This window comes from Tamandua tetradactyla, chromosome 21, assembly GCF_023851605.1.
Source record: "Tamandua tetradactyla isolate mTamTet1 chromosome 21, mTamTet1.pri, whole genome shotgun sequence".
NCBI lineage: Eukaryota > Metazoa > Chordata > Mammalia > Pilosa > Myrmecophagidae > Tamandua > Tamandua tetradactyla.
Genome location: NC_135347.1, coordinates 34,298,306 through 34,326,133, shown reverse-complemented (window position 1 = coordinate 34,326,133; position 27,828 = coordinate 34,298,306). Strand labels below are relative to the sequence as shown.

Below are 27,828 nucleotides of genomic sequence, written 5' to 3'. Positions count from 1 at the left end.
TTTGGCTGGATGCACTCAGCATAATATTCTCTAGGTCCATCCATGTTATTACATGGTTCATAAGTTTATCTTGTCTTAAAGCTGCATAATATTCCATCGTATGTATATACCACAGTTTGTTTAGCCACTCTTCTGTTGATGGAGATTTTGGCTGTTTCCATCTCTTTGCAATTGTAAATAATGCTGCTATAAACATTGGTGTGCAAATGTCCGTTTGTGTCTTTGCCCTTAAGTCCTTTGAGTAGATACCTAGCAATGGTATTGCTGGGTCGTATGGCAATTCTATATTCAGCTTTTTGAGGAACCGCCAAACTGCCTTCCACAGTGGTTGCACCCTTTGACATTCCCACCAACAGTGGATAAGTGTGCCTCTTTCTCCGCATCCTCTCCAGCACTTGTCATTTTCTGTTCATGTATTATTATTAGACTCGTTATTATGACTTTAGGTGATGGTCCTTGAACATTAGCTGCCAATAGCAAAATGGCCTGTAAACCAGATTTAATTAGCACTGTCAGAGTTTGATCCCAATCATGGTGTCAAGTTTCTAATGATTCTCTGCTACCTTAAGTTGGTAGCTTTAGCCAGTTTGTTGTAAGCTCCTAGTTACATATCAGGATAATAATCATCAGTGGCATTTATTAATCACTTGCTGTGTGCCTAGCCCTGTACTAGTTGCTTTTCAATGTTCTCTTTATCAATTTTCTCTGGAGGAGAAAGGCACTGTTATTATTCCCATCTTACAGATGAGGAAACTGAAGTTTAGAAAGGTTAATTTCCCAAGTTCCCACAGCTAGAAAAAGGTGAGGGCAGGACTTACAACTCCCCTGTCTGACACCAGAGCCCAGATTCTGCATCGCCATGCCATGCTACCATTAGGAGTCCATCTCTCCACATGCCCTAAGCTGGGAATAGCAGAGCTTTCCTGCCCACAGCACACGTAATCCTAGGAAAGGAGTATCCGATCTGTGTCTCCTCTGTGCTGTTCAGATGGGAAGTCATTAGGAAGTAGAAAAATAATCACACAAGAAGAAAAAAATGCAGATCATCAGAATGTTAGTCAATTTTATTTGAATAAAATTATTCTGAAATTCAAGCAACAAGAAAGCTTTTGACCAGATAAATCATTAACATTTTGCAGTACTAAAGTAATTAGTATTCCTAAGTTGTTTCATGACATTTTTATGTTACACTGATAAATGAAAAGTTTCCCCATTTTAAAGTGCCTATTGATAACATTTGTTGGCATAAATATAGCAACTTTCAGAATTATAAAACTTGCTTTTGGTTTTAGATCCTAAGAAAAAATTTCTGAGGAATTTTAAGGAAAAGTTTTTGTACAAAGTAAAATTGATTGCTTCAGAATATACACTGTTTCTTCTTATATTACAGCCCCGGAGTGAATCAGAACTCATTGATGAACTTTCACAAGATTTTAACCAGTCTAAATGTAAAGAAAAACAATCTAAGCCAACTGAAAAAACAGAAGTATGTTTATACAAATATAAATGCTTGTTTTTTGGTGGGGGGATTCCAGTTTGTTTTTATATAATCTTAAAAATGGGAGACCTAAACCATTTTAGTATGAAGTGGCAGATAAAAAGCCCATTATACCATTTTTAACAGTGCAGTTTTTGTCTTGCCTTTTTCTGGATGTACTTTCTTTCCCCAGACTGACCCTGATATTCCTTCAATTTCAGTCCCCTATTCTGATCACAGGCCATGTCCTGTAATTATTCCTCCAGTAAAGCTCTCAAACCATGTCCTCCTTTCTGTTCCTGCTTCTGTAGCTGACCTAGTTAAAATTTTCTTCATCTCACTTAAGATTGCTGTGGCCCCTCTGTCCTCAGTCTTTTTCCAGCTGGCCCATTCTTTATCCCCTCCAGCATAATTCTCAAGCAAATTTGTGGTCATGCCATGTCCTGGCTCCATCCCACTCTCAGGCCTTCCCATTCCCTACAAAATAAAAGACCCTGTTAATATGTCCCGGCTCCAGATTCCTTTCCTATCGTAAGGAATCATCATCAGACTGTAAATCAGCACTTGTATGCCTTTTTGTCTCATGCTGCTCCTTCTGTCTGGAATTCCCTTTCCTCTTAATTCTCAGTCATCTAATCTACCCATCCTCTAAGGCTCCGCCAAAATACAGCCTCCCAAATACTGCTTTTCCCTTCTCATACCATACCCCACCCTTCCAGCCTTTATTAACTGGAATCAAGTATAGCAGGACAGCTATAGTTCTTTATATATCCCTATTGTATTTGTTACAACCAAGTTTTTTAGCTGGGTTGGTCCTCCTTCACCTCACTTCTAACACATCTTTAGAATTTTAGGTAGAACTCCTAGAAGGCAAGCTCATGCCCTGTGCATCATGTACCAGACACCTTGTATATAAAGATAGGGAAGGCTTCCTTAAATGTCCAGATTAAAAGTGATTAAAATTGATTTGTTTGAAATTTTACTCTTGTGATAAGATAGAACAGTGGTTCTCAAACCTCAGAATGCACCAGAATCACCTGGAAGGTTTGTTAAAACAGATTGCTGGACCCCACCCTCAGAAATTCTGACTTAGTATGTTGGGCTGGGAGCGCAGGAATTTGTACTTCTAACAAGTCCCTTGGGAAGGCTGAGACTTAAACTCCAGAGACCAGTGAGATCGTTTTACTGCCTTATATTGTATATACTTAGAGTTTACAAAGTGCTCTTGGACAGATATATTAAAATGGTTTATTTCTATAAAATATTATATTGCATTATATAATTGGGATCATTTTATTGCTATCCATTATACTATATGGTGATAAATTAACAACATAAATAGTACTAATTACTAACATTTATTGAGCCTACTGTGTACCCATGTACTGCAGAGTGTTTCACCTGCATTATCTCATGAAGCCCCATATCCACTCATGAGATGTAGTTACTGTCATTGTTTTCATTTTACAGATGTGCAAACTGAGTCTCAAAGACTTTAGGTAGTCTACTTAAGAAGTGAAACCAAGTTGAAATAATGGTTGCCAGACAGTTTTAATGTGTCTTCACGTGTTTACTACTCAGCAATCCTTAGGCACTGGAGAGAATCCAAGCACTATAACATAGCAGAGTATTATTAGCATACAACTGTTAGTTTCACTTACCAGGTATATCTGAAGTCATTCAGAGTCCCCATCTCTTTCCTCAGGAACCTAAGGGCTCTGCCCAGAAGCCCGTGGGGGAGACTGTGTCCTGGACCTCGATGTGTAGTATTCAGTCGGCACCACCCAAGCCTGCTACCTCAGTGAGTAATCCTTTGGTTGCTGAGAAATGTCTTGAGAAAGTTCTCTTTTTCCTGCTGTGTACTTTCTGCTGTGTATTGCCATCATATTACTTTATTCTGGCTTACTAAAAGTAGTATGTGATATGTAGCTGCTGTATCTACTGCTCTGTGGACTTCAGGGCAGAAATATGCTAGAAATACAGGCTAGATTTAAATTTTTTAATTGCTGCAAACGGTTTTATCCCACCTTTTGAAATTCTTTCTAGCTATTTGTGCATAATCATGCTTTTTCACTTCTTCTCCTCTTTCAATCTTATTTGAAGTTACACAGATAACCCAGTATTGCTTCTCACTGACTCTCTTGGTAGAATAATTTACACCGAAATCATTGTCACTCCTCACCCCTCTCACAACTAAAGGAGAACAGATTGACTCGATTCCTTTTCCTTTCCTTCTTCATTATTGCCTCCTTCTCTTTCTGATTTGTGTATGAAGTACGATCTTTAACTATTTGAATTTCTGTTTTCCTTTGAATTCAGTGGGGTTTGTTTCTATTAGCTGAGGATAGAACCTAACTCACAATAAGTACAGACTTCTAGAATCTGCACTCTGAATTGTCATCATCTGTAAAACCACTGTCCTAGATGCTTTATGTTATCTTCTCAAGTAAATTTTCACAAGGACACTGGAAAGTCTGTTCTGGTCATTTTGTTATTATAGATGAGAAAAATGAGGCTTTGCGTTGATGTTGAACAATCCACTTAACCTTTACGAGCCTCAACAGAGGTTAAAGCCATGGTCCCTGTTCTCAGCTGCCTTTGCATCTCGTGTGTCAACAGGCCAGCTCTCAAGCTTACAGGACAATTTGATCATCCCCTATGGAAAATGAGCAGAGGGGACATGAGAGAAAGGATCCCTTGTCTCCAGGGGGAGTTAGGAAGGGCTTGGGGTGGGGAATGCGGGATCACACCGAGAAGAGGCAATAGTTCCATTTTCCTGGAGGGACAGACCAGCACAGAAGTGTGAATCACCTGCTGTGTTTGGGATACATGCATTGAGCCATTTGAGAAAAGAGAGCGGGCCTTTTTCTTGGGTGCTGTGAAGCGGTTGCTTCGTCCCAGGGCTTGGTGCTACCTGCTGCCCCATCAGAGTCCAGGTCTCCCTCCTGCCTTAGCAGGACTTGAGTTTTTTGGTTTGTTTTTTCGTTTTGATGTTTCAGGGCATTCTCCAGAGACTTCTGCATTGTGGGTGCCAGGCCGCATTAGTAGAGAATAAGAGTGAGGGAATCTGGGAAGAGATCAGTGAAAAAATGGGCAGTGATTGGAAAAAAAATGACAATAACCAACGCTCTAGGGCAGGGCTCTTGTGACCAAAACATGTTCCTTCTGCCTCGTGCACCAGCTGTGATTGTCAGGGCCTTGTAGGACATGGTTTCTTTCTGACTTTACCTTGACTGTGGAGAATGAAAAAATGAGTTCTTGTTTCCCCATTCCCTGACCTCTTCCCCTGAGCCTCTATCATACCAGCTCTGGCTGTGGTTGCCAAGCTTACCTTCACTCAGGTGGTTGGCGTTTCTGGGACTGTGACACCCTTGGCAGCCTGAAAGAACATTAGGGAAGTGTGGTAATAAAGGTCAAGGGACTCCAGAAAGACTGCAGAGTTTGTGAGCAAAAGGATGAAGAGAGAGACAAGAGAAAGATGTGTGTGCCCTGTATGCTTCTTATTTGTATCAAAGAAAACATATTGAGGAAATAAAGACCTGAGTTCTAGTTTGGAATTTGACAACACAAAATACTACAGATAGTTTTAGTCCTTATTGCTGTTTCCAGATTCCTTAGTTCTTAAGATTGTTCCTCCTCCCAGCTTATCTAACTCCATTTTTCACTAATTTCTTAAGCTAGAGATTGACAAAAGACACAGGTTTGGGAAGCAGTGGCTTTCATAGATTCTACTGAGAAGTTAGGGAGAAACAGAGGGACAGTGTGAGAAGGTGAGTGGAATCAGGTAGTAACTCAGATTGCCGGAGTAACACTTGGGTACAGGTATAGCTCTTGCACGGTGGATATAGTCCAAACAGGTTAGATTCATCAGAGATTTTTGTGACTCCTGGGAAAAGAAGCAGCACAGTGTTCATTCATCAGATGGCAATGACTGATGTCCCACTCAGCATGCTTCTCCTTATTGGTGATCTTATACAGTGCAACTTAGCAGAAAAACAATTCTTAATTGCAGTGACGGCTAAGATACGTAATACAGAAAAGACACGCCACTTTGCAATTCCAATCTATACTCAGTGTCAGGCTGTAGACTATTTTATGATAAGAACAAACCGTGAGGCAATTTAATCTAGGAGCTTTCACACTTCTGTTTAACCAAGATCAACAGTAGCCTTCTGCTGCAACCCAATAAGACCCACCTGGTGGAAACAACAGTTTAGTGAATGTTACAGTTTAATTTGTTCAGTGTGATGCACTTTTATTTCCTATCCTATTCTTTTCATTTAAAAATAAGAATTACTGGTCTTGAACCTTAAAATTGATTTTATGAGCCACTAATGAATGAATCATGATCCACAATTTGGAGAATCTAGAACTAGTCTTGTCTTTTAACCCAAGCGTAACTGCTCCTTTATTATGCCTCTGTCGCATTCTCTGTATTCATCCAGCATCATTTTAAATAGCACAGCGGCTGGAACTCATGACATTACATTTTGAGCAACTAGAACACAGCTAGATGCTCCTCTGCATGCCACTTGGGTTTGTCACGCACATCCGAATCAGCCTTGAATCCACTTTGACCAGTTGGAGCCCCAGAGGGAAAATGTGCTTTGGGCCACCCTGTCTTGCAGAGAACTGGAAGAATGCCCTCATGGGCTTTCTTTAAAAATCTTCCCTACGCTGTCTATAATGATTTCCACAGAGGTCACTTCTTTTTTCTTTCCTGATTTTCAGCTTCTCTGCCGTGCCTCATTCCTTATTTCTAAACCAAAACCCTGGACTCCGTCTCATACATTTTTCAGTGCCATTATGTTAAGTTGTACACACTTAATGATTAGTTAAGAAACTTGCTTTAATTTTTAACATTTTAGATTCTAATTCAATTGGTAACTCAGATTATAAAGAGATGGCATGTGCTTCTTGTCTAGGCCTGAAATAAGGCCTTTCTGAATTGTTGGATATGTAGCTTGTTTCAAAGCGTATGATAATGACCTCCTTAATGTATCCACTGATAATTCTTGCAGAAGGGCCTGGTGCCAGACGATGCTGTAGAAGCCTTAGCTGGTAGCCTGGGGAAAAGAGAAGCAGACCCAGAAGATGGAAAACCTGCAGTGGACACAGTCAAGGTAGTGGCAGCTCAGATACTTGAAAACAGCCACTATTGATCTGTCTAGCCCTTCACCCCAAATTAGCTAATTATATATATATATTTTATACTTCCCATAAAAAATGACTAGCTGTTCTCTCAGTTCTGTGCATGTCCTGTTTAATAAGTTAAATCTGAGTGAGGATCAGTCTTCAGCAGCAGCAGTGGATGGCTGGCATGCACGTATCAGAGTTCTCTGCGTCTCACCTTTACCTGCCTGCATTCACACTTTTTGAGGGCTCAGGAGAGAAGTGGCGGCTGCCTGCTGCTTTCAGAACCTGACTTTTAGCGTAGCATGCTTTGTGGGATACAGTGTTAAAGATTAAGTTGCTGTAGAAAATTCTAAATACATAGCTATATCTGAGTTAAGTCGCTCAGGTATTCCATTTTATAGGAAAAATGTGTATTAACAATGAAAATGACATAATTTTTATTCAGGAGAAAGCCAAAGAAGAAGACCGTGAAAAACTTGGTGAAAAAGAAGAAACAATTCCTCCTGATTACAGATTAGAAGAGATGAAGGTAGACAGGCTGGGATGTTTTTTTTTTATTTTATTTTAACGCATGCTGAATTTCATATGCATAGAGTAAGGACATTGAAAGAGACCTGCCTGAAATGTGAAGATCTTGATATTTCAAAGACTAAACAGCATTAGTCCACTAATTAACCCGTTAGAGCACCAGCTGTAAAGCTGAAATATTCCTAAGTGGTCTTTCCTCCTCCTTTAAGTAAAAGAAATCTGAGATCTAAGCTACTATTTTTTTCCTTTCTAATATGTGATTTGTTACAATTGCAGAAATGAAGAAAACTATGTATATAGGAAAACCAAAATGAAGAACAATTATTTCCTATTAGTAAAAGTTTGCAACGCTCAGCTGTAAACTGAAAAAAATGGAAAGTCTGTTTAACATTGAATAAAGTAATAAATTGGCCCATTTCCCTTTTTTTTTTTATTCTTTTTTGCTTGGGCAGGCACTGGAAATCGAACCCAGGTCGCTGGCATGGCAGGCGAGAACTCTGCCTGCTGAGCAACCATGGCCTGCCTCTCCCTTATTTTTAATGTGCAGGTGGCATAGAACAGGTGATGAAGTGGCAGACCCCATTACAGATCTTGTAGTTTACATATAGCTACTTGAACAGGGTCCGCTGTTTGAAAGAATATTCAACTTGAACTTCATTAACAATTCAGGAAAATTGATTCGGAGCTCCTCTTACCATCCCATATGCACTAGTCCATTTATTTGGCAAACACAGTAACTATTTCTCTTACCCTGATTAGAGGGTTATTCTAGATACCGTCTACTTCATTTCTGCATTTCTGAATTCAGCTGAAGCCATGCATTTCATTTAATTTGGTCTTGGTTATTTGCTGCTTTGCAAGTGTTCTTAGAGAGCTTTTTAAGGGCCACGTGTTCTGCCTCTCCTGAGTTCCATGCAGCAGAGGCTGGTCAAGAGCCACCAGCTCTTCACAGCAGGTGATTGTTTGCTTTCTCTTCTCTCGTCACTGATTTTTTTTTTTTTTTTTTTTTTTTATGTGGGCAGGCACCGGGAATTGAACCTGGGTCTCTGGCATGAACTCTGCCACTGAGCCACCATGGCCCACCCTTCACTGAATATTAACAACAGTTTTTAAGAAAGCAGTTAATTGACTTTCCCTGACCACTGTTATCTGCAGTAGTTTTGTCCTCTGAAATTATTTATCTCACACGTTTGATTATGACCTAGTACTTTGTGACATTTTCCGTGGCTGGCTTGCTCTTTTGTTTAAGTCCTGAATTGTTATGTATCACTTACATTCACATCAGGTCTGTTCAGTGAGGTTTAGCTCTCTGAGGGCAGACTGCAAGTTCCTCTTTTCCAGAGATGTGATGTGAAATGATAAGACATTCTGAGTGGGCAACCAAACTGCTGCCACAACCCCGTGCCTCCCTCAGGAAATTGGCTGCCTTTCCAGCTAAGGGGTGGTAGAAGACAGTCCCAGGCTCTGCTTTCCCCACCAACTGAGGAATGATCAGAAGGGACAAGTGAGCCTACAGAGGAAATGTAATGGGGGTAAAGGTCAGTTAAGAGGGAAGCAGATGACACCTCTAAACCATAACACCTCTTCATATTTGAAACACACACACAAAAAAAAGTCTCTCCCGAGAAACTTTCTCAAACTTGTTTATGACATAATCATAGCCATCAGTTTCAAAGCGTCCTACCTACAGGCTAGGCTCTGTGAGGACAGGGACTTTGTCCCATTCTTCGTTGTTGTGTTCTGTGTGTTTGGTATATAGGGCATATCACATAAGCAATACCTATTGGATGTGTGGTTTGTAAAGTCAATCAGCCTTTTCTTTAGGCAACTTCTGCCAACCCAACCCTGACCCCTGTGGGGTGGGTGAGGGGCTCATCCTTGAACTCCCACAGTGTCCTACAAATGCTGTCACAGCACACAGCACACGCTGTGTTGATGTTCACATGTTTTTCTCCTGCACTAGTTTGTGGACATCTGAGGTCACAAACCATGTCTAATTTGTGTGCATCCCTTGTGCCTAGCAAATGCCTTATGTATTGTGAACTTATTGTTTGTTGACATGAATTAATTAGAGTATATCAGCTGGTGATAGAATCTATTTACCAAAATGAGGGTGATCATTTATAATGTACAACATCAGTTATAACCTGTTGACTCTTTATAATGGTCGTGCCTGGGATAAAAAGTGAAATGACTCAATGCCGTGTTTTATTCCCCCCCTCGGCCCCATAGGATAAAGATGGGAAACCACTCCTGCCAAAAGAGCCCAAGGATCAGCGTCCTGTAAGCAAACCAGTTTTCTCTGAGTCTGTCTTTTCATTTGGCCCCTCATTGTTAGTTCCAAAAGGGCATAGCTCTCATTTTAGTAAGTTTCTCAATATGTAAATGGTGACATTTTTTGACAAGGAGACAAATGATGGAGATGTTTGTTGACGCGTGTCTGGTTTTTGCAGCCCCTGAGTGAAGACCTCCTTCTTGATGCTTTGTCTGAGGACTTCTCTGAACCCTCAAACATCTCATCTCTTGTAAGTCTGAAGCACCTGGGTTATGTCCTTTTAGGAAGTAGAAATCCGTGGAGAGTATGACCTAAAATCTGACTTGGGCGCTGAGAAAACAAAGTTAATGCCCTCAGCCCACCATAGCCATTAAACCACGTTGCGCTATGAACGTGTTCCAGCCCAGCAGACGTTTTCAAATCAACAGTCTGAGTAATTGACCCAACGAGCATATGTATCAAGTACAACTATGAAAAGAGAATTTAAATTTGAGGTTTTTTTTCAAAATTATTTCTCAGCCAGTAACTTCACCTCTGGATGTTTCTACAATTCATCATTTTCCAAACTGCCCCCCCCAGGGAACTCAGCTCCATGTGGGATAAATAGATGTCCCTCAAAAGGGATTCAGTAACTAGGAAGTCACAGAAATTCTGGTAATGTTAAACAGGTTTCCCTACTGTACAATTCTCAGGGTTTTTTATATGCAGACATGTACTGTGAGTCTCCTAGAATTTCCAGACTTAAACAATTGCAGAACCTTTTCTTGAAGGATCTTTGTTGTCTATATTATAGTCAGCCATCACTCAGAACATAATTTATAGGCTCCTATGTGGACAACGCCATGGAAAATACATTTATGTCAGTTGGGAAATAGAATGACTATTAGCAGAAATAACGATTCTTGGAGTGGCTGGAAGTTTTTGCTCTAAGTCCTTTAAAGAAGGCGTCACTCACATGCACGTTCCTCACGGCATCTCTATTAGAGCACCACGGCCAGGTAGTTAAGTCTCCCCATGCCATCACCCTCTTCTTGTCCTCCTCCTTGTCCCCCATAGAAACAGAGAGGCCATCCAGCTCTGGCTGAGAAACCGTAAGGTATTGCGAATATAAATAAGCAGTATCCCGGTAATGTGGAATCATAACATTATGTTGATGCAGAACATGTTGTGGGGTGATTTCCTTCCTAACCCTATCATTATTATTATTCCAGTTGTTAGGATTTTATTTTCTTTTAAAACTTCAAAGATTTGGAAAATGTGATAATGAATTGCTAGTCCTCCCCTCTCCCCCCAAAGAAGGTATGTAATGTTAAATGATTAGTAGATAAAAGTTTTTTTTTAAACCTACTCTTAGATAACACGGTAGTAAAGGAAAAATTAGTGTGAACCATTTAGTTAATGCAATAGAAATAGCTGATAAGATAAAAGCTGAATTGTTAAAATAGAAAGATATTTGGGAGAAGTCCCAAGAACTTCAGGGAAAAGCATTATAAAGAATATTCAAATACCAAAAAAAGTAGTACTGTGCATACCTTACTCTCTGATCACGATAAAATAGAACAGAAATCTAGTAATTTTCAAATCAAGAACTAAATTCAGGATAGACTATTTAAAAATTAAGCATATTACTAATCAAACTTTTCTGAGAAGCAGTCAAAGCAGTATGTATGAAGTACATTTATTATCATAAATGCTTTGATCTAGTAGAGAAAACAAGAAGCTTGGTAAACCACAACTCTTTACTGATCTTAAATCTCTGAGAGATGTGATAAATGATCGCCCTAAGAAAATAGCATACAGGAAGACAAAAATAGCAACATTGAAAGATAAACAATAATTTGTGTCTTTTGAAATAATTAACTCTATGAAACACTGGCAAAAGCAAGAGAAAAAAATCTTACAAATAAAATGCAGTTAAAATTTTTTAATGGAACAATATAGCAATCAGCATAAAAGATCAGCTAGATTACTGATAGTTCAAAGCCAGCAGTTGATATTTATGAATGTCTGACATTCATAAACATGAACATTGCTGGCATAGAACACTGGTAAATATAATAAATAAAATTCAATAGATAAATAAAATTTAAATAAATAAATAAAACTTTAAAAATCAGAAAGATAAATAATAATCAGTTCAAGAGAACAATTAAACTATTAATAAATACTACGTACAATCAGTTTCTAAGAGATTTTTTTCACAAAAATATGAAATAGTACAATTCGCAGAACCTAAACAAAAGAAAATCTGAAGAAGAGATTAGAACTATTTTCAAACTTTCTTTCCACAGAGTTTTAAAGAAGACTCTTCAATGTTTTACTCTTAAGAGTTCTGATGTGATATAAATATTTCCTGAAAAAGATGGCCTCATAGATAGGTGCTTTTACAAGTAATTATAGTCCTAACCTTAAAACTTACTGAGTATAGCAATGTCAACTACAGTCACTTATGTCTTGTAAATATAAAAATTACTAACAAATAGAATGTAGCAAATTATGAAAGTAATCACTTACTGTGATCAGAAATTAAACATTCATACAATAGCCGGAAAATAATACATATGGCACAGTAATACATCAAATAAAAACCGATATCGAATATGAAAGATGTTTTAGAAATTTTATATGCATTCTTGCTTTAAATAAAAACCTTTAAAAAGTGGACAATTCCTTAATGAGTTAAAGAATGTCTGTTTAATTTCAAGAATTAAATATTTAGCATTTTAATTTGCATTAAAAACAGACTACAAAATATTGATTTTATTGTCATTTCTGCCTAATTTGTACTGAAGAATCATTGAAAACATGAAAAATAACATTTTATTGTTAGGGAAAAGGAAGAAATAAACCTATTTGAAAATAAAATTATGTATGCTATGCATATTATTAGCAACAAATTAAAAAAATAAATTATGTAATATGAGGTATCAGACTATGTAAAGAAAACTTCGGTAGAAGAACACAGAGAAATTAAAACCTATACATAAAAATCTAAGATAGTTTAAATATCTTAAGAAAATGATGACGATTCTCACATCATTTATGTTATTTTTTTAATAGCATGAAGTACTTTATATAACTCAAACATTATTTTTAAGTATATTTCAAAAATGTATAAAATATGAAAAAGAGCATTTTTCAGTATTTTAAGGGAAGATTAACCCAATTAAACACTAAGATATGCAGTAATAATAACTAGAAATCACAGTACTGATGCAGAAAGTAAACCCATTGGTCAATGGAAAAAAATAGAGAAATAGCCTTAAATGACAGATTTATTATGTTTTTTAAAAGGTGAGAAATTATTTCAGAAGAGTTCTGGAATGATATATTATTCAACACTGAGAAAAAAATGATAAAACTGAAACCTCCCACCAGATACGACAGTATTAAAGTAACAGTAGTATATAATTTTGTTCCCATTATTAGAAATAAAAATATAAGATAAAAATCTAATTCTGGTAAGCAAGGCCACAGGAAAATCTTGTTCGTCACTTGTTTTGGGTGGTATGAACTGTAGACTTTTGAGAGGGCAGTCTGTCAGTACATGGCCAGTGTCATAAAAAGACTCTTCTAGAAGTTATTCAAAACAATTGATTACAAAAAAGAAGGCTGAAAATCTGTGAACAACCTAAATATGCAGTGGAAATGTGTAAACAAAACATAAAACTCTAAATCATTAATGATTGAATGGCATTTAGAATAATAAGTATGAAATAGAAATAGGAAATAGTGTAAAATAATATTATGTGGGAGGAAGTGCAATAAAAATTGTGTTTAAGATTGTGTATTATTGTGCATCTCCTAGTCATAAAACTATCATTAAGTGTTATATTTAAGAGATGACATTGTGGGCATAACTTTATATATAGCACATTACTGATAAAAAATTCTCAATGTTTTTCAAAAGAAATTCGACGATGCAAAACTTTCTGCTGTGATCTCTGAAGTGGTTTCCCAAACTCCAGCATCAACTACCCACTCTGCAGGCCCACCTCCTGACACTCTGGTAAGAGAAGTGTCAGATTTGTGGCATAAATTTTTTTTTTTTTTTACATGGGCAGGCACCGGGAATCGAACCCAGGTCCTCGGGCATGGCAGGCAAGCATTCTTACCTGCTAAGCCACCGTGGCCCACCCTAGATGTTTGTTTTTGAAGTAACAAAAAGTCTCCAGGAAAAAAAATAGGGTGTCTCCTTAGAGTAAATTAGGACAGGTTTGTTAGGAATTTCAGGCACTTTCAGAAGAGCTAAGACTGGCAGTTTAGGGAGATGGCAGAGAATATTTGTGATATTATTAAATGAAACAATTTATGTAAACTATTTTGCACACAGTCTAGGGGCTTATCATTATTTTTGCTTAGAATTGAAAGTGCAATGATGGGCATTGTGTATGTTCTCTAATTATTAGCTTTTAGCAATTCTGTAGCTTTCCTGATAATTCACCTTTTCTCTTTTATATTTTTCCTGGCACATGCTATAATTTGTCACTTACTATTTAATCTTCAGTTTGTTTTGTGGAATTGCTCCGTGCTTGAGTTTCTCAAAAAAAGAATTTTTTCACAAACATGTTGTGGAATGGTATTGTTTTCCTCCCGTTCAAGCCGGTAAAATTTGTCGTTTTTAGGCTAGCCATAGATAAATCTCAGCATCAGTATTGTTTCAGTTATTTACAAGTTCTAAGGCAGGGTTGTGGGAAAGAAGCTTTTCCAGATTTTCCTTGATTAATTATCTGTGAGGTACCAATTACAGAGAGGACCTTGGCCCGTCCAAAGACAAAGAGATTGCCCCAAACTAGGTGTCCATCTTCTTTGGTTCTGTAGTTGAATATAGTACATGAACGCCTCCTGTGCTAGATGGAGACAAAGTAGCTTTAGTGAAGTCAACTACTTTTCCTTTCCTTTTGATGTAGCATCAAAGCTTAGTTCTGCTGTTGTCTGAGATCCGGGAATGGATTTTCATCCTGTAGGGTCAGCCTCAGGATCATCTGAAAATGTCCAGCGGCACAGACGACAAAGCCTGGTGGGGCCATTAGGCACCTCCGCCATTAGCAGCTATAATCCTGGGCTAATGAAGTCCTTAAAGCCAGTTTAAAATGCTGCGTTTGTGGGTACAAATACTCGTCGTGGTGAAAGTCCCCATGCAACAGGAAGAATCATTAATAACCCAGACTGCCATTTACATTCAGTTCTTAATAGTCAGGTCAGAGGGTCTGCCCTGATTGAAAACTTTTAGTAAACATTAACAATCAAAAGCCTTTGAGCCTTAGACTCTCACTTTTCCCATAGAGAAGCCCAGTTTTAGTTGGTATTTTATTTGGAAACGTGACTAAAACTAGTCATGGTTTTGTTTAAGTAGATACACTTGGAAGTCAAAGAATAAACGAAACCTTCCCTATTCATGTGAATTTTCTTTATTGGAGGCATCAGACAAGATTTAGTCACCAGCAGTAAAACATAAACTGAAAGCATCTGAAGACGTCTTTTCATAAAGCTAGATGATGATCTTCTAGGAGAAGCTTCTTCAGCAGGAAATAGAAGACGAGGGGTGTGATTGAGCGTGGTCAGGAAAGGGCCCTAAGCTCTCCATCCCAGAACCTGGTCCCATTTGCTTTTTAACAGTGTGACTGATCTCAGGCAACTGACTAAGCCTTCCTGGAGCTCCCCTCTTCTTACTCCGAAAAAAAGCTTACTTTACTCAGAGGGTCATTGTGAGCATCAGATAGAACTGGACAATGTATCTGAAGACACTTCGGAAATGAACTAGAGGGTTATATGCAGCATAAGACAGAGTTCCACATGGTGCTTTATAGAATGTAGATATTAAACACATTTGAGTTGAATTCATTTTGAGATGAAAGTCAACATTTAGGGTATACCGTGTTAAGAAATGTTTAATAAAAAACCTTAGGACTTCACTGTTGGAGTATTAATGTTTTAATTTACTGGGTGCTGTCATGAGTCTCGGAGGGGTTAAATAACTTGCCTGTATCATACAGTAAATAAATGGTAGAGGAAATAAGCTGTATGCATTACCTTGATGATAGCTGTTCCTGTGGCCATGATTTTTTTCCCTAGAATACCAGTTCCCACTCCATTCTTGCAATTTAGCTCCCATTAGCCTTCTGTGAGTGAAGAGAAAGATTCTCTACCTGTTTGGAAATTCTTTGAAGACATTTGAGGCTCTCCCTGACCCCCGATGTGGCAGAGAAGCCCTCTCCACTCTCATAAAAAGTCTCTGGGATTTGTGGTCTAGGAAGCTGGGATTGCTGGCTTCCCTAGAAGCCACAGCCTGCTTGTGACCACATCGTCTTTTTGAAATACGCCGTCAGTATCTGCTCTGTTGTGAAGACCTGCTTCCTCAGCATCTCACAGCATCAGTGGACCTTCATCCCCAGTTTTACAACCACGTTTAATTTCTGAATGAAATAGTGAGACTAATTCATTTGCTTTTGGAACCGCTAGCTCTCCATGCAGCCTGTTGGAGTGTGGTGCCTGCCACTGCCACTTAGCCTGTGGGGATTTTTACCAGGGAGGTGGATAGTATGGATGGGAAGTAGGGGGAATATCAGTTAGATGTTGCTCCTCTTTCACCCCTAAGTTTTCATTCTCAGCCCTTCTCTTCCCTGACCTTGTATACTCCTCCCCATCTCCAAGTCCTTCACTTCCAAAAAACAGGTCCCCTCCTGAAAAGATGGGGCTCCTGTGCTGATTTCCCTTTGCTGTACTTTGGCTAATCGGTAACTAATTCAGAATTACTTACTTTTTAGCAAAGTGACAACAAAGGACTTGATGATGCCCTGGACCAACTTTCCGACAGTCTAGGGCAGAGGCAGCCTGACCCAGATGAGAACAAACCAGTGGAGGACAAAGTAAAGGCAAGTAACAAAAATCCGCCAGGGGAAAAATGGAAATGTAATGTTTTTATTGCATAGAACACCCTGGCCTCCACACAAGAGGGAAAGAATCCTTTTGACATTGTCAGGAGTTAGTGAAAAGTTGGGTAATTTGAGTCTCGTTTTTATCCCTGTTCTACAGTCTGTGTTGCATTTTTTAATTTTCTTACTGAGGATTATGTTTATGATACAAAATCAAAAAAGGCATAAGTCCTGTTCGTCCAGCCAGGCTTTGTTATGTTAGAAAAGCACGACTGTGCTTTGTTTGTTAATTTTATTCTTTTCACACATTAACGTTTCTTGATTTTACCTGGTAGTAAGAACATCATATACATGATACACACATGCACATGTGCATTTTTTAAGTTATGTTCTGTGCATGTACAGACAGAAGTCACCTATTTGGCAAAGGTTTTCCAGCAGCGTTCTCTGCAGGCATAACTAAATCTCAGTACATGGTCCTAAATGAGGAGAGCTGGATTAGGAATCCAGCACTGTGCAGAGATATTTCTGGATGGACACAAACTGTTACTGCTATCTATTTTTATACAATGGGTACATATTTTATTATACATATATTTATACAGTGTACATATTTTATACAATATCTGTACATATTTAACAAACCTTTCAGCTGTCTGGATCATAACTTGGAATCAAGAAATAGTTGTCTGATTAACCAAAGTGATATATCAAAACTGGAGTATTTCAGATAATTGTTAGGTTTTGGTTCAATTATTGCTATAGTATAAACTTATAGTTGAGAAATGAAATTATAGTGATGCAGAAAGAGAAAATCCACGCCTCACCATGGAGCCCCTGACTCCGGGACAGAGGTGAACCAGCCTCACCGAGGTGGGGACGCTGAGAGGGACGTGCCAGTTGCTCAGTGTCGGGCGTTTCCTCCTGTACCGCAAACAGCCCAGCATGTCCAGTTTAAATTTGCTACTTGTCCAACTCCTCCAGGGTTGCTTATAAGTAATCAAAGTTGTAAATATTATTCTGTAGTCGCCAAAGTACAGAGACCTGACTTTTTAATCTGAAAAGTGAAACTCATACAGGGGAAAAAAATTATTAACCCTGGATAAATCACATAAATAAATTTATAAATGAAATTTATAAATCACATAAATTTCTTAATGTGATTTCTAAGGATAATTATTTAATTATATATTTAAATTGAAAATACCCAGGAAATTCACAGATATAGATTGACATAACAGAACTCTATGGATTTTCTTCCCAATTAATAGTCTGTTGAAGTTATCCATTTTGTTGTTCTATTTTAAAAAATAAAAATAAAAACAGTCATGTTTTTTGCCTCATAAAAGTACGGTAAATACTGAATGCTGCATTTTGCAGTGAAGAAGGAAATGACTATCCATCATTGTCTGTTCAATGTTTATAGGAAAAAGCTAAGGCTGAACATAGAGACAAGCTGGGAGAAAGAGACGAAACTCTCCCACCTGAGTATAGACATCTCCTGGATAATGATGACCAGGTAAACTGAGGCACGTGGCTCTGGGGACTACAGGTATTCTATATGCTAGATTAGGTTTAAAGGTTTATGTGCAAAGCTTTTTTTTTTCAGATCTCATCTGAAATGAATGGGAGGTACACTTTAGCAGTAGCATAAAAATGTTACATGACTGACTGCTGCAGCACTGATGAGCAGGATATTTAGAACTCTGTTTAATATTTATTTCAGCTAAAATCGTTTGATGTTCACTATGCTGGGCACTGTAAGAAGAGTTGAATAGTGTCCCGTCACTAAATGGTGCTTGAGTGTGATTCCAGGTCCATGAAATATATCTCTTTCCTTGAAAAGGCTATAAAAGGGACTGCTACTATGGGATTTCAAAGGAAGCAGGATCTCTCCTTTTAGGGAGAGCAGAAAAGGAGCCAGTGCTGGAATTATTAATAGGGCGAGTAAATTAGTTACCTCCAAGACCTGGGGTCTCTCTGTCTTCCTTCTGTACCACCATCACCATGTCGAGAGTGAAGACAGAAGTCCTATTCCTCTATCTAAGTACACTCTCTCAAGAAGTCCCTCATCTCCTGCCTTTAACACGGAAGTCACTTTTTCTTGGGTCTGGGTTCAATTTGGCCTGCCCTCCCTTTCTTATTCGGCTCCTCCTTGTGAGTCAGTTAGAGGATAAATGACCCTTTCCAGGTCTGATCACCAAATAAAAGCAAAGAAGTCCAAATTACTTCCTTCTCTCTCTGGACTGATTCATTTGGTGGGTGAGGTGGCATCTGGCTTAAATAATGTTATGAGCTTCATTGTCTCCTGCAGCAGGACAGTTCTCCTTGCTTTGCTCACTGTTTCTCAAGATAACAATTCTGTATCCTGCACAGAGTTTCGGGGTCCTCCCCACCTTGATAACACCGCCTGGCATTCTTTGGGGAATGTGCTGTTCAATGCCCTTGCCTTTGAAGATGGGAAAATCTTTGACAAGTTGTATTTGAAATTTGTCTGAAAGTAATATGTCCGTCTGCCATTCCATTGTCTCAAATCCTTCCCAGATAGTAAGCTATAGTTAATAATATTTGCTCTAGTAAATAATACAAAAACTTTAGTTAAAAAGTTACATTTTAAGTAGAATTAAAACACATAATGAGCTACTATATCAACAGAAGAGTAGAACATATGGAATAAAAATAAATAATAGGGGGAACAAATGTTAAAATAAATTTAGTTTGAAATGCTAGTGGTAAATGAAAGCGAGGGGTAAGGGGTATGGTATGTATAATCTTTTTTTTTCTCTTATCATTTTATTTCTTTTTCTGTTGTCTTTTTATTTCTTTTTCTAAATCGATGCAAATGTTCTAAGAAATGATGAATATGCAACTATGTGATGATATTAAGAATTACTGATTATATATGTAGAATGGAATGATATCTTAATGTTTTGTTTGTTAATTTTTTTAATTAATAAAAAAAGTTAAAAAAAAAAAAACATAATGAAAGTTCCTAAGTAGTCTTCCTTTCATTTCTAGGATCAGATTATCTTTCTTGCATTTTCCTCAAGGCTAATCCCATGGTATATAAAGGAGAATAATTAAGTAAATCTAGCAGAGAAGTAGCTGAGATTCAGGCAACTTTATATCCATTTTTTTCCAAGTCAAGTCATTGAATAATAGATTCAGTAAATACTAATTATATCTAGGTAAATTTTTACAAAGATCCAAGTTTAACCAATAGTATACTTTGTTTTTAAGGGCAAACCAGTGAAGCCACCTGCAAAGAAGCCCAAAGAATCAAAGGTAGATACCATAGCAGCATGTTTTCATTATTTTTTTTTAATTTTAGCTGTAGCTTTGTTTTGTATTTTTAAAAATCTGACATTTAATGAATGTCTAGCCTATGCTTGGTTCTATGCCAGAGTATGCATCTAAGTATGTATTTTATATGTGTGTTGTGTGTGTGTGTGTGTGTGTGTGTGTGTGTGTATTCAGTCCTAATAAAAGTTCTTAAAGAATGCAGGACCATTTCCCAGGTTAGAAAATAGGCTCAGAGGAAACTAAGTAACTTGTATAAAAGTAGAAGAAAAAAACTCTTAATGTTTTTGTGTTTTAATATCTTCTTTACAAAATGTATTAGTGTTAGAAAAAAAGGGGAAATGTCCCATATGACATGTTTGCATTATGAGCCTTCCTTGATGTCTTTTTCTTTGCTATTTTAGAAATCTGCTGATGGTCAGGACCCCATTGATGCCCTCTCAGGAGATTTTGACAGCTGTCCTTCGACTACAGAAACATCACGGAAAACAGCAAAGGTACTGTGGTTTTTCAATTGACTTTTAGATATACGTATATATTGAGGTACTTGTGTATGTGTGTGCATGATTTTTAAATTGTATAATGAATAAAATGATACCATAGAGAACTTGAAACTAGAGAAGAGAAAAAATATCTATAATTCCACAACCTTCCATGAACAAGACTGTCTGGTATATTTCCTGTCTTTTTGCACATATCTCTTTTATATATAAAAATATATTGCTGAACATTATTCCATAAATGTTTTTCAGTTTTCTGTAGAAGCTCCACACCTATCATTTTTGATTGGCACATTATATTGCTGTGCTACAATAATGCTTTAACTTTAGTATCAGTCTGTTCATTTAAAATGAGGGCAGTCCTTAGCTGCACATGTGTTTTCATACCTGTGAGCCCCCTGGCACTTCCTCCCCTTCTCTGCCTGCCCTGCTGGCCAGCTCTCCTTCACATTCCCCAGCTCAAGTATCTGTTCCTTCAGGAAGATGCTTCTCACCTCTCCTTCCTTCCTAGACCAAGATCGGAGGCATCTCCTGTGTGCTCTCCCTATGTTCTGAGCCACCCGTCATCACGTGTCGATCATGCCGCAAGGCCATGCACTCTATGTAGTAATGGTGTGTCTCTGACCTCCATGTGCTCAGTGTTAGCAAAATGCCTGGTACACAGCAGGTGCTTGAAGCAAATGATTAAAAGTGGATGAAGGGCGGGCCGCGGTGGCTCAGCGGGCAAAGTGCTTGCCTGCTATGCCGGAGGACCTCGGTTCGATTCCCGGCCCCAGCCCATGTAACAAAAACGGAGAAACAGAATACAATAAAAACAAGAAAATGTTTAAAAGATGTTTCCCTTTCTTCCTTCCTTCCTTCCTTCTATCCTTCCTTCCTTCTCTCTGTCTTTCCTTTAAAAAAAAAAAAAAAAAAAAGTGGATGAAAAAACTTGTGTGTAATTCAACAAGCATGTCATTTTACCTATCAGTCACACCCTCTCATAAATCCAATAGAAAGAAAAGTGAAGTGAGTACCCTTCATTGTGATTTACAGAGGAATTAACACTGCAGACCTCAGTTTTCTCTTCTGCACAGCCCCCAGTCACTGAATGAGCAGTCCCTCCCATAGTAGGCATTTTAATTTCCAAACCACCTTTGTATCCTGTTTCTCATTCCTGGAAGCCCATCAATAATGCCTTTTTGGTGAATAGACTTTATTTTTATATGTAACCTGTCCCAGATCCTTAAGGTTGTTCCCATTGTTACATTTCTCCCCATAATACTAAAAACAGTCTCCTCTTTTTGCTCTGTTGGGCACATAAAAGCCAGTCCTGATAGAGACAAGCTTTGTTTTGATGAGCACAATGGATGAATCATGAAACAGGAACATAGTCAGAAAACATCGCTATTACACACATAACATTTTTCCCTCCCTATTTTTATCCTTTTTTACCTCCTACCTTAAACTCTTATGTGTACATGCACCATTGTTCAAAAACACTCTGAATAAACACCCAAAGTTTTCCATTATTTTATTAAATTGGAGGTCTCCACGCTACTAAAATGAATCTGATTAATTCGATTGCAACTAGTAGTGAATTGCTAGATGAATTGATAATAGCGGTAGCCTCATTACATTTCTTTTGCTTTAGGACAAAGGCAAGAAGACTGCTTCCAGCACCAAAGCACCCAAAAATGGGGGTAAAGCAAAGGATTCAAAAAAGGTAAACACAGAGCCATATATGTACTACAAATCTGTGTAGCGATAACATGGACAGGAATTTATCAGTTCAGTCCTTTAGTTTCTCATTGGAATCTATTTAGAATAAAATATTTTTAAAATAATATCTCTATCATATCTTGCTACAGAAATTGAATTTTTAAACCCAATTATTTTTTAAGTAACTGGTCCTTTAGAAATCTTAATGGAAGTTAACATGATTCAAGATACCTGCCTTCCTTGCCCTTGTTAAACCAGAATTGGTGATTTTTATGAATTTTTAGGACATGGAATTAATATATAGAATTAGAGAAGATCTTAGATTTTCTGTGGGCCGGTGTATTTATTAGACAGTACCTGAGAGGGAGGTGGACTATTAGTACAGTTTTTCATGTTCTCTAGAAAGTAGAACTAAAGCTAATGAGTCGAGGTGACGAGGCTCATTTTCTTAGAATTGGGCATTTCTGGTCCACAACAATTGGGAATGCCCAGTTACTAAAATTACTTAAGCCCGTGGTTAGGAGTGGAAGTTGGATTAGCCAACTTCTAGGTCCCTTCCAATTCCAAGAAGGTATGATTCAAATGGTTGTGACTATGGGTTCCCATACTGTGAAGAGAAAGTAAAGGTGCAGCTTTAAAAACAACAGTGCAGACAAGAAACAATTGATCATTGACATTTATTCATGCCATTATAACCCAGATAGATTAAATATCTGCTTATTATTAATTTCATTTATATAAAGAACACAATCTACCCTTTACAAAAAAAAAGAAGAAAGCATAATAACCCTACGTGATGAAGGGATTAACAGGCCCCAAAGAACAAGAAAAGAATGCCTCACCATAGGATGCTCAAACTCCACCAGCCAAGAAAACCCTTGCATTTTGTTCTTTACCTACCCTGGCCTCAAAACAAAAACAGAGGGTGGGCCCTGGTGGCTCAGCAGGCAAGAACGCTTGCCTGTCATGCCAGAGGGCCCCGGTTCGATTCCCGCTGCCTGCCCATGTATTAAAAAAAAAACAAAGAAACAACAAACTAAACACATTTAGACTGAGAAAGATAGGGTCACTTAAGATTACTTTTCGTTTATAAACTTGAGGGAGAACTCAGTGTTTTGGCCAAATAGGAGAAATTGAGAAAGGAACAGTTTATTTTCCCACTCTGACTGCTATCTTTTGCCATAAAATCATCTCCTCATAAACCTCTTCTGATTGATCAACTTCTCAATATTTAATCCAGGAGAGAGAGCTCACTGATGGTTTTGCTTTCCCTTTTAGGCAAAAGAGGATGATTCCAAGTCAAAAGCTGATGAAAGAAATACAAGTTAAAGTTTGCACTGTTTGGTAAGTTGGGCGTTTTTGTTTTGTTTTGTTTTTTTTAATTAAAACAACTGTACCTTCCACCAATCTGTGTCACAGCCTAGAGAGAAACTAAGTCTACTTCTTGAATATTTTATGCTGACTTGATGCTCTTGCTTACAAAATTCATATTCATATTATAAAATCTGTAATTAGTCATTCTCTGAAAACCACTAAATGAGAGGCTTGTGCTATAGTAATGTTTGAAAACATTAACCTTTTAATTGAGACCTCTAAAATCTTATGCCATACTCTTTTTTTGTTGTTTTTTTCTTATGCCACACTCTTAACGAATCACCATCTAAAGCTAGTTGAGTCTTTGAAATTCTAGTGTTCATGACTGCAGATTATTGTGGTAAAACAAAAGGAGTGTGTTTCAACTTGTAATGAAATGTCCTTAATATATTGATATTACACAAAATATGAACACATAGTGGGGTGAGAAGTAGACTTTAGGGTCTGGGAAGATAGCAGGGTTTGGGGACAAGGGCAAGGGAAAAAAATGACCAGTTTTATTCTTAGTTTTGGAAAGTAGAGTACTGGTTTGATTCTACTTTATGGTGACTGGAGTCATAAGAGGGATGAAGGAATCTCTGGGTCCTATCTTGAGAGCTGGGCCCATAGCTTATCTCCTCATAAAAGGGAGGTCTTATTCGAAGCCATAAAAGCATACAAATAACTGCAGACCAGAGCCCTAAAAGAAATCGAATCTATATTAAAGTAGGTTAGGCTCTGTTATCATGATCCATTTTTATCTCATCTAAACAGAGTGGTATATTAGTTAGAACTGCTCCAAAGATTTTTCCCAAATATATTCTTTATCTCTTAATAATCCAGTCTCTTATTTTTAATAGGAAATTCCTTCTTATTGTCTGTTGCTTTTGAGTGCTAGTACATTTATTATGCCTGTAGCAAGAAAGTTACATATCACATTGTTCATTGAATTTTTTTTTTTTTTTGAAATTTTTAAGGTATCTTCAATAAAATCTTCAGCTGGGTAGATGGTGACGCTTGAAGAACAAAATGTTTTGGCAGCAGTAAACAATGTTTCTGGGTGGCTTCTAGACAGTGGTATCTGCTCAGTCTTTTGACATCTTAAACATCGGTTTGTTATTCTTGTCCAGGAAAGAATTTGAATTTGTCTGGTTCACCTGTGTTATTATACTAAGTATCGATAAACTTTGAACATTTTTTTTCAATTGCCTTCAGTTGTTGAGAGAAAGAAAGCTTTATATTTGTAAGAAATATATTTGATAATGTTTCTTAAAGCAACACCAAAAAAAAAAACCTTTGCAAACTTTTGCACATTCTACACACAGTGCCTGTAAATCTCATTAGTATTTTCAGTTTGCACTTACTTTTTTTTTTTTTTAGCATTTGGAAAACAACGCTTTAAACATTCTTTAATGATCTGATTTCCCATTACCCCCTTTCCTCTTTGGCTTTTGAATTGTATTTGATGTTTCTTTGGGTTGATGTTTATATTCTAAGTCAAATATAAAATATTGTACATTGGGCACATATCTCCTTTGGGCTGCTAATAATAAATTAAAACTAGATAACCTGGACAGGCTAGTAAATCCCAAGCCCCTCTTAGATGTGGTCTCTTCTTTGCCAGGGGTCAGGGTTTCCACACCTTATAATCAGCACAAAACACACTGAGACATGATCAAGTCATCAGAAGAACAAAATCTGAACAGAAATAAAATCTAATTCATACACCGTTCATATGGCTTGAACTCTGTTGGTTTACCATGCAATTAAGCTGTGCTTTCTGTTCTCTATACATGAAATTTGAGCAGGAATGGTTTGCTTAGAGCCCTTGCCGCCTAGTCTTCACACTATAGCATCTGGCTTTCTGGAACTTAAGTTTACCAAATACAAAAACTTCTGCTTAAAAAAAAAGGGTATACATGCACACATCCAACCATTTTTGAGATTTAAAATCTTCTTTTCCCCCCAGCAACTTAAGAACGCAGCCTTCTGCTACCCTACAACTTGGAATGGTTTCTCAAATCTTTCGATAATGAATAGGTTATAAACATAGGACTGATACTATTGATGGGATTTTAATAAAAATTTAATTTCAGCTTTATTTCCTGGTAGCAAATACAGGAAAAGATGTCAGGTACCTATTGTAAAATAGATTTGGAATTTCATATTTCTGGAAAGCATGGCCTTCCTTAGCATTTGTTTAAAGCTTTTATTTATTAGGATTTAGTAAACTTCAGTAAAAATAAGCAATATCACCAATAATGTCTAATGGGGGAGGGTGACAGACAAGAATAACTGCTTATACTGGGAATCAAATTTTGCTAATACTCTCTGAAAATACCTTTAAAAATCAGAAGCATACCCATGAAATTTCAAACTCCACTCACTTAAAAATGCCATGTCTCTTTGCCATCAGTGTTACAGTCATTATTATTGTAAGCCTGGGAAATATGAGCCAGTGTTACGGTGGCTGAACAGACCTTTTTGAGTCACTAACAACAAAAAAAAAAAAACACTCTTCCTGAGGGATTTTCACTGTGTATCTAATTCTCCTATTTGGGCAGTAAATTGTTTGCTTTTTTTTTTTCCAAAGGTTTTTTAAAAAAGACTTTGAAATCTTTGACATTGACAGATGTGTCTGTAAGGCTATGGCTGCAGTGTTACTAATTTCTATGTATATATAAAAGTATTTTTAAATAACATACCAAAATCCAGAGATTTAAAAATGCCTGTAAAAGTAAACATATATTGGAGGTACTCTGAATATGCCTTCTTGTTAATGAGAAATGTCTTCAACACTTGGGTGATGGCTGGTGATTAATGAAGACTTGACTAAGCTGCAGGATCTAAATAAGCCCTTTTTTTTTATCACATTATTAGAAAGAAATAATTACAAGTATATGCTTAGAGGTAAAGAACAGACAACTGTTTATTACCAAAAAAGGTTCCTGCATATTGTTGTGGCAATGCTGCGTCTAGAAAGTGAACTTTTCCAAAAGCACGTTTTCCGAAAGCAAGTTTTCCAAACTGGTTCCTCAGGTGACCAAACTAAAAATTAATATTTCCATGTTTCATCAGTCAAGATATAAAATCCAATTAAAGCAGAATATTTTACGTTAAAATATTGTCTATGTGTGCTGTTTAAAAGGAAAATATGTGGGGGTGGAAACTGCCAGTAATTTATTTCTCGAAACAATCAGGTGACCGTTAACCATGGAACAGGTAATAATAATGAAATTCTGAATATATTTGTGTCCAGAAAAATCATTCTATTCCATACTGTGTCAGAACAACACATTTATGATATTTTTCATAGTAATCACGTTCTTTTATTTAAAAGTTTGCCTTATATTTAAAAAAATTCACATCTTCAAACACAAAGAATAGACTGTCCTCACTTAGGCTAATATAAACAAATATTTTCAATTCTACAATATATTATCATTTATTGGAGATTCTACAAGGTTTTACTTAAGGCAGTATTAAGCCAGTAGGAAACAGATATTATAAACTAGGCCAAATAAGCAGCAGGGAGAGAAAAGGTTCCTTCCTTGCCTAAAAATCAGCAACTCTCAGATATAATTTCAAGTGAAAGGTTTTTCTCAAAGACCTGAATGCGTTCTGCATTTTCAATAGAGAGAGACCCTATCAGCGAGGGTCCGTGAGGAAACAGATGGCGCATTCAAATTAGGATTATCTGGTTAGGGCTCTACGGGGGGGGGGTTCCAAAGGTGTGGGCAGAGTGTATGGAGACCATTTGCAAACTCAGCTCTAGTAACAGCCAGGTTCCTGCTGCGTCCCTAGTCCTGAAGGGATGAGAGGAGGAACCAGTTACAGAACCCAGGACAGAGAAGGCTGTGTGGAGAGAAGCTGAGACCTTAGCAGGAGGCCAGCCTGAGGTACCTCCATGAAGGGGGCCAGGGGAATAAATGCCCTCTCTTATTCCCTCTCTGCATCTGACGTCTCCTCCTGGGGCTCCCCAATAACCAAAAGCTAAAAGCCAAGGAAGCCAAGGATTATGTGGCATATCCACATAATTCAGTGTAGGAGAGAAGGGACACATAGAGAGCCATCAGGAGGGTCAACGGAGAGTTCCAGCACAGACACGTCCCTTCATCACCAATCCAGGTGTCCGTTCGGTATTTCTCACTGTTCAGTGTCCTTTGAGGAGACAGATGCAACAGCTTATGAATGACAAAAACATGGGGGAACAGGAGTTTGGAGACTCAGCTTAAGTATGTGGCTGGGACTTGTGGTAGTTAGATTCAGCTGTCAACTTGGCCAGGTGAAGGCACCTAGTTCTGTTGCTGTGGACTTGAGCCAATGGTACGTGAACCTCATCTGTTGCTCATTACATCGGCAGTTGTCTAGGAGGTGTGCCTGCTGCAATGAATGATGTTTCACTTAACCAGCTGGTGCTTAAATGAGAGAGCACAAGGTAGCACAGCCCAAGCAGCTCAGCATACCTCATCTCAGCACTTGCAGCTCAACCCAGGCCTTTGGAAATGCAGAAAGAAATCACGCGGGGAAAGTTTTTGGAATCCAGAGGCCTGGAGAGAAGGCCAGCAGAGACCATCCTGTGCCTTCCCACATAAGAAAGGACCTCAGTTGAAAGTTAGCTGCCTTTCCTCTGAAGAACTAACAAAAATCCCTTTTTATTAAAAGCCAATCCATCTCTGGTGT

At 37.8% G+C, this 27,828-nt stretch overlaps 1 protein-coding gene across 16 annotated transcripts in view; it reads left to right on the top strand.

Annotated features, from left to right (window-relative positions):
- CAST (calpastatin) overlaps positions 1-26,267 on the top strand; it is a 130,082-nt gene extending 103,815 nt beyond the window's left edge. For all 16 annotated transcript variants that reach the window (XM_077139101.1, XM_077139090.1, XM_077139092.1 and 13 more), the window contains 14 exons: positions 1,391-1,486; positions 3,183-3,278; positions 6,499-6,600; positions 7,059-7,142; positions 9,374-9,424; positions 9,595-9,666; positions 13,327-13,425; positions 16,184-16,291; positions 17,718-17,810; positions 19,532-19,576; positions 19,996-20,088; positions 21,725-21,796; positions 23,071-23,136; positions 24,123-26,267. In XM_077139101.1, coding sequence (XP_076995216.1) covers positions 1,391-1,486; positions 3,183-3,278; positions 6,499-6,600; positions 7,059-7,142; positions 9,374-9,424; positions 9,595-9,666; positions 13,327-13,425; positions 16,184-16,291; positions 17,718-17,810; positions 19,532-19,576; positions 19,996-20,088; positions 21,725-21,796; positions 23,071-23,121 — 1,062 coding nt within the window. In that variant the 3' untranslated portion in view covers positions 23,122-23,136; positions 24,123-26,267. The remainder of the gene's footprint in view (positions 1-1,390; positions 1,487-3,182; positions 3,279-6,498; positions 6,601-7,058; positions 7,143-9,373; positions 9,425-9,594; positions 9,667-13,326; positions 13,426-16,183; positions 16,292-17,717; positions 17,811-19,531; positions 19,577-19,995; positions 20,089-21,724; positions 21,797-23,070; positions 23,137-24,122) is intronic.
- The last annotated feature ends 1,561 nt before the right edge of the window (positions 26,268-27,828 follow it).